The 18650-nt window shown below is 39.4% G+C and overlaps 1 protein-coding gene across 7 annotated transcripts in view; it reads right to left on the bottom strand.

Annotated features, from left to right (window-relative positions):
• PIBF1 (progesterone immunomodulatory binding factor 1) overlaps positions 1-18650 on the bottom strand; it is a 152223-nt gene that overhangs the window by 4228 nt on the left and 129345 nt on the right. Inside the window, exon 17 of one of the 7 annotated variants that reach the window (XM_068151161.1) lies at positions 13454-13542. The exons of the other annotated variants lie outside the window; for them this stretch is intronic. Within the exon in view, the coding sequence (XP_068007262.1) occupies positions 13528-13542 (15 nt within the window). The 3' untranslated portion in view covers positions 13454-13527. Of the gene's footprint in view, positions 1-13453; positions 13543-18650 lie in introns of those variants that run through there. 7 annotated transcript variants of the gene reach the window in all.

Below are 18650 nucleotides of genomic sequence, written 5' to 3'. Positions count from 1 at the left end.
TCTCTCGTGTCAAGATCCACTCAGCAAGATCTAAGGTCTTCTCTACTTCACAGTATTAGCCCTGTGCTTGACAGCCCTGTCTGTTTCCAGACTAGGAATAAGCTGGGGAGAGTCAGCTCTCACACAAGCTTTCCCTGTGACAGGAGAGGTCTCTAATGTGAAGCTATGGGAAGGAATGACAGGGAGTGGGGATGACAAATTAGCCTACAATGCAGAAATTCTTTTGGCATCACAGAGAAATTTATCATGAGAGGTTAGCTAAAGTTTCCTTAACATTTATTCTAAAATCCTTCCACATTTAGTGAGAAAGACCTTAACAACCTTGGCAAAATAGCACAGGAAACACTGAATCCAAAAGAATCACTGGTATGTGTACTGCTAAACAAGAAAAGAAAATTGGCCCAACACATTTGCAAGAGATTTGCTGTTTTCAAATACTGAAAACAAACTTCTGTCAACTGCAATAATTTTACCACCTCATTAGATTTCTCTACTCTTGAACACAACCTTAATACTTAGCTTTACTTTTAAGTTCTAAACAGAGAGTTATTAGCACTACCTGCTACTGTTACTATGCTACCATGATTAAGTAATATTAAAAATACTGGCAAGTTGGTCTAGAAAGGTAGCAAAGAAAAAGAAGCACTGGAGATTGTGCCCAGCAGTAATATGTGAATTTGTTCCAGTGTGAGCAGGACCTTGAGATTAAAGGGGAAGCAGGTATAGAGATAAAGAAGGATGGGAAAATATTTTGTGTAGAAGGACATAGTTTCAGGATGAGCTATGTAAAGAAAGATGTGAAGAGAAATGAATTATTTAAAATTTTATACATTTCTGCTGTGTCAAGTCCATAGTCCTATGTGCAGACAGAGGTATACAAATTGCTTACTTATGGTATTCAGTTAGTCAGTGCACTGTAGAAACAGTATTGCTAAAGCTCTGCATGTCCCAGTTTCTCTGTGGAGGTATTTGGTCTTGCCAGCCTGGCTCCTGGATGTACAAGAAAGCCATGCTATGGAAGCTGTGTGTCACAGTGTGGAGGTTTCCAGGTCTGAGGGCTCTGGCCTTGGACAGCTGGACAGCAATCCTTCTTGGGAGGACTATGAGTACTAACACCTTTGAGTGGATTCACAAAGCTCCCCTGCCTGCTGGATTTACAGCTTTGCTCTCACTGTCTCAAACTTCAAGAACACAAACACCCACTCCCTGCTTACACAGTATTCTGTGGGGATGTGGCAGTGCAGATGCATGGAAAATAATGCATTTATCAAGAAAAGCTGGGTTAAGATGAAACAAGGAAAAAGCTGAGTATGTACCTGGCACAAAATCACTGTTTATGTACAATGAGTGTCATCCATACAAACAAGTATCAGGGCTATACTCTGTTATTAAGTATTTGAAACTCTGCCCACAGAAACCTGATGAATTTTTGTTAAGGATGCTAACCTGCTCTACCTACCAGCACAAATGTCAAAAAACAAAGCAATGACCTGTGCAACACATTAAGTGAGATTTAAACTCTGGCGTATAAGACCTAACTTTATGTTTCTAAAAGTAAGCATCTACACATGAGCTAGGAATCTAATTTTCCATTACAGACAGCATAGCTTGGAAAGTGATTCATTCAGAAGTGGACACCTATTGGTGTGTGGCTGAATCATGTTGTAACAACACTAGCCATATTGACTAGGCTGCTATTGACTGTACAACAAAGTATGACACTTGTCTCGCCACAGTCACCTCCATTTAGATACCTAAATTTAATTGTCATAAGCTGAATACATTTCTCACTTCACTCTTCTTATCTCTCCTTCTATGTCATCTAACACTTTCATCCTGAATAGCCAATACACAAGCATAGTTTTTCTTGAACACATATTGAAGCATTGAATTGCTGTGTTAAAAAGAACTTCATTTTTACAACAGGTTTTCACACCACCGATAGCTACTCATGTAAGTTTTCTTGAACATACCTTAGAACAATCTAACATCCTGTATACCACCTATGTAGATTAATTTACATTTAATGAAGATTACTATGAAAGAATAATTGAAACTTTTTGTATACACAACCATAAAGTAGTTGGAATTAAAAATAAGTGATTAGAATGAATAGACTGAGAAGAATGGGAACAATGTAGCAGAAGGTGAGGTAAGGTAACGTGTATTGCACCATAAATAGAAGAACTTACTTGCTTATTTCAATTCATTTTTGGTACTATAGTGTCTAACAACCTGAGTTAAAAATAGCCAAAGCAATATTGTGTGCCAATACACAAACAGAGAAGGACATACTTAGGTACTGACAAAGGACAGGCACCAATCTTTTCCATGATGTTCATCAATTAAAATGTTTTCTGCTTTGGGATTTTTTTTCCCTATTTCTACCCTGCTCTTAGGCTAAATACTATCAGTGTTGTTGTTGTGGAACATTTAATAGTCTGCAAAAACTGTGTATCATATTATAATCATCAAGCTTTAAAGCAGTGTTAACGGAACCAAACCAAAGAAGTGTCTATCATTTTTTAAAAGGTAAAATACAAAAGGCAATATAGTTGGATGCTATCTGCTTGTGTTACTCGTATTTCATAAGAATCTGAGGCTGATGACATCTGACCTTGTATGTTTTATTTAAAATTGTTTCTAATCTGTTTATTATGGATAATTGAAATTAGAATAAACCTTTATTAGAATAAACCAAACCAGGTTGGAAGAGACCTTCAAGATTATCGTGTCCAACCCATCAACCAATCCAACCCACCCAAACAGCTAACCCATGGCACCAAGCACCCCATCAAGTCTCCTCCTGAACACCTTCAATGATGGTGACTCCACCACCTCCCCGGGCAGCCCATTCCAATGGGCAATCACTCTCTCTGTATAGAACTTCTTCCTAACATCCAACCTGAACCTCCCCTGGTGCAGCCTGAGACTGTGTCCTCTTGTTCTGGTACTGGCTGCCTGGGAGAAGAGACCATCATCCGCCTGTCTACAACCTCCCTTCAGGTAGTTGTAGAGAGTGATAAGGTCACCCCTGAGTCTCCTCTTCTCCAGGCTGAGCAACCCCAGCTCCCTCAGTCTTTCCTCATAGGGCTTGTGTTCCAAACCCCTCACCAACTTTGTTGCCCTTCTCTGGACTCGTTCCAGCAAGTCAACATCCTTCCTAAAATGGGGGGCCCAGAACTGGACACAGTACTCGAGGTGTGGCCTAACCAGTGCAGTATTATTCCTACAAAAACAGGAGACTGAAGATCAGTTGGGGAATATGAATGGTAAAATTTTATTCCTTTAACAAGCAATGTAACTAGAAGATAAAGGTGAGCAAATGTAAAAAATAAGGCATGCAGTGATATAAAACACAAACATATTTTGAGTTACAGATACTATAAAGGGATCTCTCTTAGCATTGTTTCTTGTATTAGAAAACCATCTAATTCAATACTACGGAAATTCAAAATTAGTATAATATTAAATATTATAACAGAGTAGAACAGAACAGAACAGAACAGAACAGAATAGAATAGAATAGAATAGAATAGAATAGAATAGAATAGAATAGAATAGACCAGGTTGGAAGAGACCTTCAAGATCATCGTGTCCAACCCATCAACCAATCCAACCCACCTAAACAACTCAACCATGGCACCAAGCACGCCATCAAGTCTCCTCCTGAACACCTCCAATGATGGTGACTCCACCACCTCCCCAGGCAGCCCATTCCAATGGGCAATCACTCTCTCTGTATAGAACTTCTTCCTAACATCCAACCTAAACCTCCCCTGGTGCAGCCTAAGACTGTGTCCTCTTGTTCTGGTACTGGCTGCCTGGGAGAAGAGACCAACATCCACTTGTCTACAACCTCCCTTACATAATGAAAACAAAAAAGAATTGTCTACTATGGAAAATGACAGAGGAATGCTGTTTTATCATGGAAATAATTGATGATGTATATGCAAAAATTGCCTACATGAACCCTAACAGGTACTGATCAGGACAGTAATTCCACTTCTTTTCAGTGGAGTGTCAACAAACATAAGGACTTTTTTAATCTCACTGTCATGTTACTATAGTCGAAGCACAAAAGGATCCTCTCTGAGCACTCAAAATCTTGCTTAGACACTTAACATTATATATATCTATAATTGCAATAAATATGTAAATTTATATATGTAGTTAATGTGATACATATTTATGTATCATGCTCTGGAAGCAGATGCAAAATAGCAGTCTCAAGAAAAAGCACCTGGCTTCAAGGAATCAATTACATAAATGTCAGTTATAGAATCATAGAATCAACAAGGTTGGAAAAGACCTCAAGGATCATCAAGTCCAACCTGTTATCACAGTATCACAGTATAACTTAGGTTGGAAAGGACCTCGAGGATCATCGAGTCCAACCTATCAACACAGACCCCATGACTAGACCATGGCACTAAGTGCCACGTCCAATCTCCTCTTGAACACCTCCAGGGATGGTGACTCAAACACCTCCCTGGGCAACCCGTTCCAATGACGAATGACTCGCTCGGTGAAGAACTTCCTCCTCACCTCCAGTCTAAGCCTCCCCTGGCGCAGCTTGAGACTGTGTCCCCTTGTTCTGGTGCTGGTTGCCTGGGAGAAGAGACCAACCCCTTCCCGGCCACAACCATCCCTCAGGTAGTTGTAGAGGGCAATGAGGTCACCCCTGAGCCTCCTCTTCTCCAGGCTAAACAATCCCAGCTCCCTCAGCCTCTCCTCATAGGGCTTGTGCTCAAGGCCTCTCACCAGCCTTGTTGCCCTTCTCTGGACACGTTCAAGTGTTTCGATGTCCTTCTTAAACTGAGGGGCCCAGAACTGGACACAGGACTCAAGGTGTGGCCTAACCAAAGCAGAGTACAGGGGCACAATGACCTCCCTGCTCCTGCTGGCCACACTATTCCTAATGCAGGCCAGGATGCCATTGGCCCTCTTGGCCACCTGGGCACACATGTTCTTATGTTCTTATAGCAATGATGTCTCACGCCTTCAAATAATCTGTATACAATGAATGATCTTAAAAAGAAACTTTAAAGAGATCAAACTGAACAGTTGGAAGAGCACAGGAGGAAGAGACATCTAATTCTCTGAAGATGATATATTCTGATGGCAAATTTAATGTTTTGTTCCTATCACTAAAATCATCACAGAAGAAGCCAACGGATGTCAGGTCCATCTGGCTCCTTCCTCATGCAGTAGAGCCCATGGTTACTGCATTCAAATATCCTCTGAAGCACAAGTGATGGTAACAACAGCATGTGCAGTTAATGGAAGCTTTACCACAGCAAATGGTCTCCTTTTAGCTTTACATTGCCTAATCACATAGCAATTTACGACTGCAAACTTCACCTTAGATTACAACTCCATTTTAAAACACAGAACTTCTGTTGTGGAAGCCTAACAAGAAATTTCTGTCCTAGAAAATGTATCAGATTCTGGCACAACCACTGAATTTTGATGACTAACAAGTGTTCCCATAGAAGAAACAGCATAAATTCCCAGTAGAATAATGGAAACAAAGATAAGGTGCTAAATACTATGATCTTTAATCAAGAAAACCAATTTCAATGACAAAACCAGAAAAATCATCTGAGGAAGGGGTAAAATGGGAGGTTTGTCTCTCTCAAAGATGCCAACCAGAACTTAAGCTCTCTTAGAATTTGTGAGTCAAGCACTAAGATGATGATTTCAGATGTGTTTTTCTGCCTCCAGTCTGTATGTCTTCTCTACTGTGAGAGTAAAGCATGCACATTCAGGAGCTACTTTGGAAAGCTTTTATTCATTTTAACTGCCATATGGTCCCCATGTGGCTAAGCTATAACTCAAAATAAAAATATGTATCCAGTCTGCAGAAACATGAAAGATTGCAGCACTGTCTTTATGTCCAAGAACAGCTGACTGTACAATCCCATGCCACCACACACCCTTGCACAGAGGGGACCAGACAAAAATTAGGAATAGTGTGGCCAGCAGGAGCAGGGAGGTCATTGTGCCCCTATACTCTGCATTGGTTAGGCCGCACCTTGAGTCCTGTGTCCAGTTCTGGGCCCCTCAGTTTAAGAAGGACATCGAAACACTTGAACGTGTCCAGAAAGGGCAACAAGGCTGGTGAGAGGCCTTGAGCACAGCCCTATGAGGAGAGGCTGAGGGAGCTGGGATTGTTTAGCCTGGAGAAGAGGAGGCTCAGGGGTGACTTCATGGCCCTCTGTTCGTCATTGGTGTGGGCTGCCCAGGGAGGTGGTGGAGTCACCGTCCCTGAAGGCGTTCAAGAGGAGATTGGACATGCACTTGGTGGCATGGTCTAGTCATGGGGTCTGTGTTGATAGGTTGGACTCAATGATCCTCGAGGTCTCTTCCAACCTTAGTTATACTGTGATACTGTGAAAAAACTTGGTTCCCCAGAGACCATGCACTACACCTTGATTCTGGAGACTGGAATCTTCTCAATGCGAGAGCCAAATCGTAGGTTTGAGTTTAGCAGTCTGGTGACTATGCTGGGTATATTAACTTCCAAACTAACAACAATAAAAACAACAGCTAAAATAGAACATGCAAGTGTACTGAGATAAAAAACATGCCCATGCTAAGTTAATGCAATCTGTCTTCACATGCACATATCCTCCCATCTAGGTGGCTACTGCAGTCTTCAACAAGTCAGCACAGGGAAAAGCAGAGTTCAGAAAATGAGGTTATGGATATGTTAAAAGTAATGATTTGAGAAACCTAAACCAGCAGTTAGGAATGCTGTATCCATTTGGTAGTGCTTAGTGAAGAGCACATTTCAGATTTTTTTATCAGTGTCTCCAGAATTAAAAGTTCATGTTCAATATATAAATGTTCTTAGGAGGATTCAGAGAAATAAAAAGTAAATTTATACTTCCTGTAACTGCTTTTTTTGAGAGAAAGTGATCTCAAACTGGAAAAGGGTAGGGCAGGGTTGTTGAGAAGGAATTGTCTTCACATTTGTCCATCTTAGGGTGTTCAGCAGGGTCAAGCTTGATGGGCATATAAGGTGGTGACAGAGAAAATATTAGGGATATTGTCCTCTATGACGCCTGTGCATTTTCTTACTTGGATCCCTATAGATTCCTACTGTGATTTTCTGTGAAAGTAGAGGTGTGTGAAAAATAAAATATCATTTAACAGCTGATGCTAAGATGGAGAGGGCTCTTTGTGAGAGCTCTGGTTGCAGTTCAGTTTTGGAACATCTGGCTGGACACTTGGATGGACTTTCTCAAATGGACTGCTAGATATCTTCAGTTATAGTATTTAAAACTAGGCAATTAACTTGTCTGTTCCTCTATACAGCTGTTGGTGAGAAATTCATAGGTTACAATTAATTTTACTGAGGATAGGGCAAATTGCACCATAACAGTGCCTGTTTTTCTATTCTGACTATAAACATCTAGATAATTTTCAGATGCAGACATCTACACTACAGATTTTTAATATTAGGAAAGATCCGTCTCTGCTTTGTCATTTGACTTGATAAATGACTGCTCAAACCATCTTTACACTGGTAGTACTCTTTAGGATCATTGGAGTTCACCAGTTAAAATGAAGTAAACATATGAAGCCTTCTGTACAGATAGCTGGGTTAGAACATCAGGTCACTGACATATTTCTGGAGAACAACGGAGCAGAGGACTGAAATAGAACCTGGTCCCACCTTTCAACATATGCAAAGAAAAAGTCTGGCCATAGTACTCTGACTTCAGAGTGCACTTCGGAAAAAGAGACAGACAGTCATACAGTACCTAGAAAGTCTCCTCTTTAGAAGTCCCAAAAGTTCACACAAATAATTACTTTAGAACTGTTCTTCAAGGGTTTTATTTCTGCCAAACTGATAAAGACACACTGCGGAAGGGCTATATTTTTCTCCCTTTTTTTGACTGAAAATGAAAAAAGACCAACACTATTATCCAAGAATTAATGACACTGGGCATTAATATTAATGATTACAAAGTGTAAAATACTAGAAATACACCACAGAAGCTCCATTTAGGTGTGACCACAAAATTAAGCAAATAGTATGTCATTCCATTCCACTATTTATGACTGCAGATGGATACGACGGAGTGGCACAAGCAGTGCAAATTCAGCTTCAACATTGGAAAATTCTGGGCTTGTGCCTATCAGGAGTAGAACCTGCATGTGTAATAGAGCTCCAAGAAGAGTTTAACAACCACCTATGCAATTAAGAAAACATCACAAGACAGGGTTTAATCCCTCATGCAAGGCAGAGTGTATTTGACATAGTTACATCCTCAATTGCAGCTGTACTGGAAATATGAGAAGTCAGCAAGAATTCTGGTATGAGATCTGCACATATGGTAATCTTAGACACATGGATACACATTGTAAAGCTAGAATCTGGAAGACAGTATGAAATGTTCTGATCAAACAAATGAACCTGATAACTGGGTGGTGGAAAGATGCCAGACCATATGCAGGATGTTGATGGCTTCTCTGCACTACACTTAATTCAGGAGTTCTCTATATCCTAGTGCATATAAAACTTTAAATGAACTGACAGATCTGTGACTACTGGCAGTTTTATAAGGTGAATGCATTATAACTGTGGCAACAATAAAATGGCCCAGTCCCTGCAGTGAACAGCTTCTGTCTTTTTAGATACACAAAAACCTCTGCCTATTTCAGATGGATCTTAAATTTGTTCTTAGCAGTTAAAGCTTCTTTAGAAAAAACAGGCAATATTTTTTCTCACAATTCGGAACTTGCATGCCAAATTGTGAAAGTTTTTTTTTCACTTTTTGTATTGAAGATCAGAAATATATTTGCAATTACAACTAGGACTAAACCCTCAAACATTTTTTTAATCTGAGCCATTCTGGCATTTCTTTATGCAAATTCAAGTTTATTAAATAGTATGCTTTCTGAGTAAGTTCTCCTTACAGGAAACAGATGCTAAAAATGCTAACATGTCAAAACAGCCTTATTTGCCTAAGTTATTATGTACAAGTCTCTGCATTTTCTGAGAGGGTAACATTTTAGGTTGATTCTCCCTGTCTTTGGTATTTAAAGAGTATTTAAATTCACTTTCCACTTGGTAATATCCAAATGCTATCATAAAGTGAGCAAAAGTAAAATTGTTACCCAGATGGATAAGGCGCAGAATGTGACGGAAGTATTCATAGCCGATACAGGAAAGATGAATGGATTAAATGTTTAGAAAACCTGAACAATTTCACATTATTCAACATCCAATGATTTCTTTTTAAAATGCTTATCACTTAGTTGTATCTCTAAAAAAAACATACTTTAAGATGCACATGGTCTAGTCATGGGGTCTGCGGTGTCAGGTTGGACTCGATGATCCTCGAGGTCCTTTCCAACCTAAGTGATACTGTGATACTGTGATACCAATTCCATTCCATAATCCATAAATAAGTTAAAATTCATCTATGAAATGTCACATTTTTGAGAGTGAAAATGTATTTACATTTCACTTACATTAATTGATATTACTAAACCCTGTGCTGTTCTAAAAATGCCACAAAACCACAAAACAAAACCTGAGCAAAAGTCACCATTTAGGGTACACCACTGAGAATGGAAAGATAATTGTTTGAAGAATATATATGAAAACATTCTGGACAATACCGCTCCAAGAAAATAACGAATGCACCCAGCTGTTAAGTCCTTCCTTTTCCCTAAATTCACTGCAATTCAGAATTCAAGTTTTATTAAAGCTGAACAGCAACAAAACAGATAATAAACACGAGAAATACTGCTTAGGAGCATACTTTCCTTTGTAAAAAATGAGCCAGAAACTTCTCTACACTCGTTTAGCAATGTAAATGTCACTTTGTTTCTCCAAGCTTTAAGCTGAGAATAGCTCCGGGGCTTACTTGTGATGCAGAAATGTCCCTGTAATCTACTTAGAAAACATGCAGAACATTAATAGAAACTAGAGTCTTGGAACATAAACGTAGCATAAGAAAAATGATAATTACTCTGTGGCTTAACATTTAAAAAGAGAGCTAAGCATTGTACATCAGCTTTTTTTCTTTTTTCTCCTTTCCATATAAAACAAGTTGCAGCACATAGATGAGCAGGAAGTCATTCACTTCAGAAACACAAATAATTTTGACATTATCGTGTACAATCTTTTACACAGACAACAGGGGAAAGAGGCAGCGCTGGAGACTGTTCGAAGGCACCTGTTACAAATCACTTCTTTTCAGTTGTGTCTTCCCAACCCCTGCAGATACCCCTTCCTTCCCCTCTCCCCTAACAAAGCACTTTTCTCCTTTCATCCACTAAGCTTCCACCCCTGCTTAAACACGTTCTGCCCTCCCCCTTATGACTCCAAAGCTTTTTATGAGCCTCTGAACTTCTCCCTGCCTCTCTTTTTTTAAGAGGGAAGCTGTTGCTACTCTCCAGGTTCCTAAATCAAACACATTGACTAGAAGTAACCTAGAACATAAAGCCAATCTTATTCAGCATTACTTAATTACAGCTAACGATAGTATCAGACATACTTTAAATTATGACTTATAAAGAAATACTGAAAACTCATAGTGAGTCCTAAACATCAGTGCTGAGAAGGAATGAAACTGTTAGCATAGAGAATTTAGCAGTACAGGGCATTCCCCAAAGAGAACAAGTAGGCAAGATAAACATGAGAACATAGGAGTAACTAGTCAAAGTAAGGTAAAGCACAGATAGGTCAGGAGACCTTGCTTCTCTTCAGAAGTCTTTTATTTCACTTTTGTAGGCAAAGTAACAGGGCAACTATAAAGAAGTAGCAGAGGTTTGTGCAGAATACTAACATAAGATGAATGCATGCAGCAGACAAACTACCAGATTCTCAGACACTGTGGAAGCATTAAAATTTTGCAACAATTGTCATGCACTTGCAAATGCTTCTGACAATTCACGTGGCCATGTTTCAAGTCTAACATTCATCAAGATTCATGCTTAAATTCTTGGGAGCCATAGCCTGATAATTTATAGAAGCCCTTTAAAAAACCTCTTAGAGCAATTAACAAACTATGCATATCCTAACAGGACTAATTATTGTCTGTTCCTCCTGTGTGCTCACATGAACTCTCTTCAATCTTATACACACTTGGAAGATGTATTTGGTAACCATTTACTACAAAACCCACAAACAGATCAGATTTTCCTCATTTTAAAGATAATCAAATAACTGTCTTATGTTAACTTCACCTTTCTTTCTCACTTGTTCTTTTTCCTCTACTTGTACTAGTTACCTACACAAAGATGCCTTATGTTTATCCTCTTTTCTTGCATCCCATCAGATGCTTTGTTTGCTTGGACAAAATAAGCTACACTTTCAAACTCATTCACACAAGAACTGCAATGTGCTGTGATTTTCTTTCTCTCTTTTTGTTTTCTTTCCCAGAAAATACAATATATATATGTAAATATGTGTGTGTGTGTGTATATATATATGTCCATTCTACAGTTCTAACATAAAATCATTAGATGTTAAGTTTTAAGAGACTCACAGGACTTTTCCAGGAGGTGTGGATTAAAGAACGAATGAAAATGTAAAATTCTGGGAATGATACAAAATGAAAATGTAATTTGCCTGTGAAACTACTTCCAAATTACAGTTAGTCCATACATAAGAATAAGATTTAGAGAAAAGAGTTAATCTGTCTCTAGTTAGGAAAAATTAACAGTAAGGAGATTTTCTTTTCAGGCTTTTGAACGGTAACATTTAAAGAAAGAAGAGTGACTATGATTAAGATGTTGAATTAGGACATGAGAACTCAACCTCTACCACAAACCCCGGGGAGTTTTGGGAAAAGCACTGGTTTTTTCGTGGTGGTTGTTGCTTCTGCAGAACAGTGGTAGTGATACTCTTATGCTTTAAGGTGTAAAGATAACACTTGTGAAGTGTTCATTTACTGTGATGAAGGCCAGAGAATATTCGGTTACTAAACAGCGTTATTTTGTCCTTTTGTTAGGAAACAGGGAAAACCTGGAAATGGGGAAAAATGCACGCTAGTAAAAGCGAAACATCAGGCTCACTCATAAATGGTGACTTATATATCAGATTTGGAAAGCTTCTGGCCTGTTAATGGGAAAATAAGTTCAGAATAACAGTCACTTAGGCAATTGGCATTTTAATATTGACCTGGTAAGCCTAATCTTAGCAAGCACATCTCGATAAGAGTTTTTGACTGTAACATGTTTTAGAAAGAACAGGAGCTTAAAATGGCTAACCTGAACACATTTTAACCCATCTAGTTGAAGATCTGCACCAATTCAGGTACGCATATTTAGCAGATTTAGCATTCCAGTTTAGAGTGACACCACCATTTACTGACATAAGCTAACCAGATTTAAGTAAACAAACAGCAATCAAACCCCATGCCTCTGTATCCACTTAACTGATTGATATCAAATAGGTTTATTTAAACTACTACTACATGTTTTCTACTTTGTCCCACAGCAGCTAGCCAGAGCCCAGTTTCTGGTTGCTAACTTCACTGGAAGAGCTTTGGCACAGTAACACATGAATGTGTCAATAAAGCAGGTGACTAGATCAGCAAGTTTACATTCTATCACTTGTGTGCACAGCTGCTAATGTACCACAAGTGCACAGATGTGTAAAGGAGATAAAATATCAGCAGGTTTTCATATCTTTTCAACCGCTATATAATATTCATGTGTTGATAACTAATCCTGTCTGCATAAACAATTGTGTTACAGGAAATTAATGAATGTTATAAACAGCCTTCATTTGGCACTGCTTAGGTCATAAATTTTAGCCTTGTATTTCTTATTATAATAGTTTCACAATACTAGTTCATTAGATTAAAAACTACTGTATTGCCAGACTGCATTGCACACAGGTGATTCCAAGCAGTATCAAGAAGGTAGCGTAAATTAAAACCTTCATGTAAATTGACACTGATCTCAGCAGTTAGAGAACTCACCTTTTTAAAGCCTTGCATTGGTGTTTCTTACACCACTACCTCATTTTTTTTTAAATTCTCATGCCTCCTAGAAGACTTCTATGGACAACATACAAAGAACTACATGGGTTATATTTGCTGTGTTGGTTTTTTACCCCCCCAAACCACCCCAGTGGGTTATAAACTCCACATTAAAACTATAAACAAATGGGTTAAGTTTCAGGATTCTGGAAGTCAATTTCTACACTCTGCACTACAAAAAGCTAAAATACAGAATTTATTTGTGTGCTTTAGTGATTTTCTTTACTATGATACATCTGCATCTTAAATATCGGAAGAAATAATACAATGACACGCATCAAAGCATAGGAAATTTATAACTTCTTAAATGCAACCTCAGAAAATGATTACTGAAACCTCTTGCCAAACATCTGAGTGTTGACAGACTGCTCTTCCAAGTTTTCATCTGAAAGTTTGCAAGCCAATGGATAAAGCCTAAAATTCCACTTCTGATGTTCCCAAATACTAGTAACTGCATCAAGCATGAAAGGCAATGGAAGTGCCAAGATCACAGAGCTCATGGTAAATATTTCTTTTAGTCAAAGCCTGCCTGTTGGAAGAGAAGGGGAAAAAAAAAAGCCATCCTAGATAAAAAGAATCATAGATCAAGAGTTTCAGCTAGAAAGATTTAGTAAAATCATCCAATTTAATTTTAGCACTTAACAGAGAACTGCACTTTGGTGCCTTTAAGTTATAGACTCCTGTTATGTGTATAAAAGGGTAAAGTTTGGATGTAGACACAGGATGCCGCAGACTCTTGGTGTGCTATACTTTTCAGTTTTGGACACAAAATGTCCTCTTTTTCTCAGGTAAGTAATATTAACATATAAATATTTTCACTTGCTCTTTTTCTTGCTGGACCCTTTCCAGAAGTGATTTAAACTGCTAGCCTAACAGACAGCAATTCACTTTTGTGGTTTTCTTTTTTCAGTCAGGTTAGGTTTCTGTTTAGTGATCTGAATGGTCCCAGTGCAGCATTAGAGATGTGCCAGAGCTGATGCAGGAGGAGGAGAGAGAATGAGAATTAGAAGCAAAGAGGTAAGGCATTGTATTAGATCAACTCAGGCATAATGTATAATTTCATCTTAATTTATGCTTTGAAGGAGCATCCTTCTTACTTGTTCCTCCTGACAATACAATGACACTAGGGCAACAAGGGGCCAAAACTAGGGGTAAGTGATGACGTTAGAGTGGGAAACATCAAAAATACAAGCCTTTTTTTGGTATGGCTTGGCTATCCAGAGTTAAAGATAGAGGGTCAAAAGTGTAAAGTTCAGATGATTAAAAAGGGAACACAAGCTACAAATAATAATGCAAAAAAAATCTGGATTTGAAATATCCTTTTTTCAAAAAACCTCACAACACTGTTTACTAGAAGGTTATTTAGAGGAGACCCCATTGTTCCTCCAAACAATGTTTCACGCTCTCCTGATAGGTCTGGAAAAACAATTAAACCATCATACTGGTTATCTTGACAAAACATATATAATGTCTTATTCTGAAATAAGCTGAAAAATTTGGCTGTACTAACTGTACTTGCTGTCATGCAAGGAGGGATTTACAAATTACATCACAATACTGCCTACCTAAGTTCTTTCTGATAGCTCAGAGGGCAGCAACACTATGAAGGCTTTATTATCAACCTCTAAGAACATAATCTCGGCATGATCCTGGATACTGATAATTCACAATAATGCCATTTTAGAATAAACCTTTATTTTTAGAATAAACCAAACCAGGTTGGAAGAGACCTCCAAGATCATAGCGTCCAACCCATCAACCAACCCAACCCACCCAAACAGCTAACCCATGGCACCAAGCACCCCATCAAGTCTCCTCCTGAACACCTCCAATGACGGCGACTCCACCACCTCCCTGGGCAGCCCATTCCAATGGGCAATCACTCTCTCTGTATAGAACTTCTTCCTAACATCCAACCTGAACCTCCCCTGGCGCAGCCTGAGACTGTGTCCTCTTGTTCTGGTACTGGCTGCCTGGGAGAAGAGACCATCATCCGCCTGTCTACAACCTCCCTTCAGGTAGTTGTAGAGAGTGATAAGGTCACCCCTGAGTCTCCTCTTCTCCAGGCTGAGCAACCCCAGCTCCCTCAGTCTTTCCTCATAGGGCTTGTGTTCCAAACCCCTCACCAACTTTGTTGCTCTTCTCTGGACTCATTCCAGCAAGTCAACATCCTTCCTAAACTGAGGGGCCCAGAACTGGACACAGTACTCGAGGTGTGGCCTAACCAGTGCAGTATACAGGGGCAGAATGACCTCCCTGCTCCTGCTGGCCACACTGTTCCATTGAACTGCCTCTCAAATACTGGACTTTGCATGTATTCATATGAAGAAGATAAGACATTTTCTGATACCTTCCAATTCTCAATAATTTAAGTCAGAAGTTGGATTAAAAAGTTTTCCACATTAATTTACTAATGTAAAAAAAACCAAACAAAACCCCAAACAAACAAAAACAAAGAAAAAAAAATCCCAACAAACTCAAGCCACCCCAAAACACCAAAATAACCCAAAACCAAAAACAGAGAGAAGGAAATAATAGCACAGGAAAGAAATAAGAATTTGGGCAGGACAAACCAAAAACCAACCAAACAAAACATTGATTTTTATTCATTTATGGGTGGGCCTAACCTTTAAAAAATGTATATAGTCAAAGGACCACATTGGACTTTAATCTCCCACAGCAAAGTACAATAATCATCATCAAACTAGCTGTCTATATAATCTGAAATAATGAAATACTTTATCACATGAATATCTGGTGTAACTTTTTTCCTCACTTAAGAGCCCTATATAAATTATTCCAAGATTCAGATTTTAGTACTTAACTTTTTTCTTCCCAAAATTAAAGTAAGTAAAAAGGGAAGTAAGATTAAGCATGAATATAAGTTCTTAATTTAAATAGTATATAAAATGTTACAATTACCCCCAAAGCAAGCATGATGAATCCAGTTGATATCACAAGTAGATAAAAACTCCCAACACCTCAAACTCTTAACATTTCATTAAAAAGAGTTAATGCAGTCTGAGACCACACAGGTTGGAATACCTTAAGTCAAAACTGTGTACTTATTGAAACATGTTGCTCTAAGTTTAGCTGATTAGATGATGTTGGAAGATGGGTTGGATACGATGATCTTGAAGGTCTCTTCCAACCTGGTCTATTCTATTATTCCATTCTATTCCATTCTATTCTATTCTATTCTATTCTATTCTATTCTATTCTATTCTATTCTATTCTATTCTATTCTATTCTATTCTATTCTATTCTATTCTATTCCATTCCATTCCATTCCATTCCATTCCATTCCATTCCATTCCATTCCATTCCATTCCATTCCATTCTAGCATTAACATTGCTTTGGCATTTTTCATATATTTTTAACATTCCTAAACTTCATTTTATGCTAACTATTAAATATCTTGGGTTTATCTGGTCAGGAATTCTAATATTTTTTACTGCAAACACATGAGCAATAAGGTAATTCCTAACAAGACATGACAGTTTAGTATGTGCAATGACGAAACAAGACTGATAGCAATCATATTACACGATAGCACGTGCACAACACATAAATCCATAATTAACAGTTTTCAAATTGCATGAACCACAGAAAACATCTGGTTGGAAGAGACCTCCAAGACCATCCAGTCCAACCCTCGACCCAACCATGTCCCTAAGTCTGCTTAAGCTGCTTAAACACCTCCAGGGATGGTGACTCCACCACTGCCCTGGCCAGACCGGAAGAGGAGGCTTAGAGGAGACCTTATTGCTGTCTACAGCTACCAGAAGGAAGGTTGTTGCCAGATGGGGGCTGGTCTCTTCTCCCAGGCAACCACCAACAGAACAAGAGGACACAGTCTCAAGCTATGCCAGGGGAGGTTTGGGCTGTATATTAGGAAGAAGCTCTTCACAGAAAGAGTAATTGGCCATTGGAATGTGCTGCCCAGGGAGGTGGTGGAGTCACCATCGCTGGAAGTGTTTAAGAAGAGACTGGATGAGACACTTGGTGCCATGGTTGAGTTGATTAGATGGTGTTGGGTCATAGGTTGGATGCAATGATCTTGAAGGTTTTTTCCAACCTGGTTATTCCTATTCCTATTCCTATTCCTATTCCTATTCCTATTCCTATTCCTATTCCTATTCCTATTCCTATTCCTATTCCTATTCCTATTCCTATTCTATTTTGATTTGATTCTATTCCAATGTTTGATAACTGTCTGTGTGAAGAATTATTTCCTAACATCCAGCCTGAACCTCCCCTGACACAGTTTGAGACCATTTCCTCTAGTCCTGTCGCTTGACACCAAGGAGAAGTGGCTGGCCCCCTCCTTGCTCCAATCTCCCTTCAGGTAGTTGTAGAGCATGATAGGGTCTCCCCTTAGCCTCCTCTTCTCCAGACTGAACAACCTCAGCTCCCTAAGACACTCTTTGTAGGCCATCTGTTCCAGACCCTTCACAAGCCTCACTGCCCTTCTGAACACACTCCAGCACCTCAGTGTCCCTCTTGTAGTGAAGGCCCCAGAACTGAACACAGTACTCAAGATGTGGCCTCACCAGTGCTGAGTACAGGGAGTTGCTCACCTACCTGTTCCTGCTGGCCACAGCATTTCTAATACAAGCCAGGATGACACTGGCTTTCTTGGCCACCTAGCCACACTGCTGACTCATATTCAGTCACCTATCAACCAAAACCTCCAGGTCCCTCTCTGAGTCACAGCCTTCCTACCACACATCCCCACATCCGTAGCTTACCATCGGGTTGTTGTGACCAGGTGGAAGACCTGGCACGTGGCCTTGTTGAACTTCATACAATTAGCCTTGGTCCATCAGTCTAACCTGTCCAGATCCCATTGTAAAGCTTCCCTATCCTCTAGCACATCGACATGGCCACCCAGCTTGGTTTCATCTGCAAACTTACTGATTTATCTTCATTTACAGACTTCATTCTGCTTTTGCTTAACAACACATACCTTTGCTAAATAAAGTTGCCTTCACTAACGCAAGATCAGAAAATTTGGATTTTTTTTTCCTATCAGCAGAGACAGTTACTGTGAAATTGGGATGTTACTGCATATTTAGCTTTTTTAAGAAGGCAAAAATTGTCCTATCCTGTACAAAGAAGTCAATACATGAGGTAGCTGTCTTTTAGAGAACTTCACAAACCATGAAACTACTGGAAGGGGTCTGCATGGAACAGGAGAAAAAGCTAATAAAAGGCTGCACTGGCAGTAAGCAGAAATGACAAAAGTTAAGCACACACACAAAGCTAAAGGTTGTTTTCACATATTTTTACTGAAACAACTTTATCTTATTTTTGTGTCCCTTAGGGTTTTCTGTGCATATCATAATGCTCTTCCCACAAACATGCAACTCCTGAAGTTTCTTCTTAAGTATTTAAATTCAAGGCTCTGAGGTGACCTAATTGTGGCCTTCCAGTATCTGAAGGGGCCCTACAGGAAGGCTGGGGAAGGACTTCTCAGGATCTCAGGTAGTGATAGGGCTAGGGGGAATGGAATGAAGCTGGAGGTGGGGAGATTCAGGCTAGATGTGAGGAGGAGGTTCTTCACCATGAGAGTGGCGAGACCCTGGAATGGGTTGTCCAGGGAGGTGGTCGAGGCCCCGTCCCTGGGGGTGTTT

This window comes from Melanerpes formicivorus, unplaced genomic scaffold (genome assembly GCF_026170545.1).
Source record: "Melanerpes formicivorus ecotype bairdi unplaced genomic scaffold, bMelFor1.0.p_v2 SCAF_1, whole genome shotgun sequence".
Classification (NCBI taxonomy): domain Eukaryota; kingdom Metazoa; phylum Chordata; class Aves; order Piciformes; family Picidae; genus Melanerpes; species Melanerpes formicivorus.
This window is presented reverse-complemented; position numbering and strand designations above follow the sequence as displayed.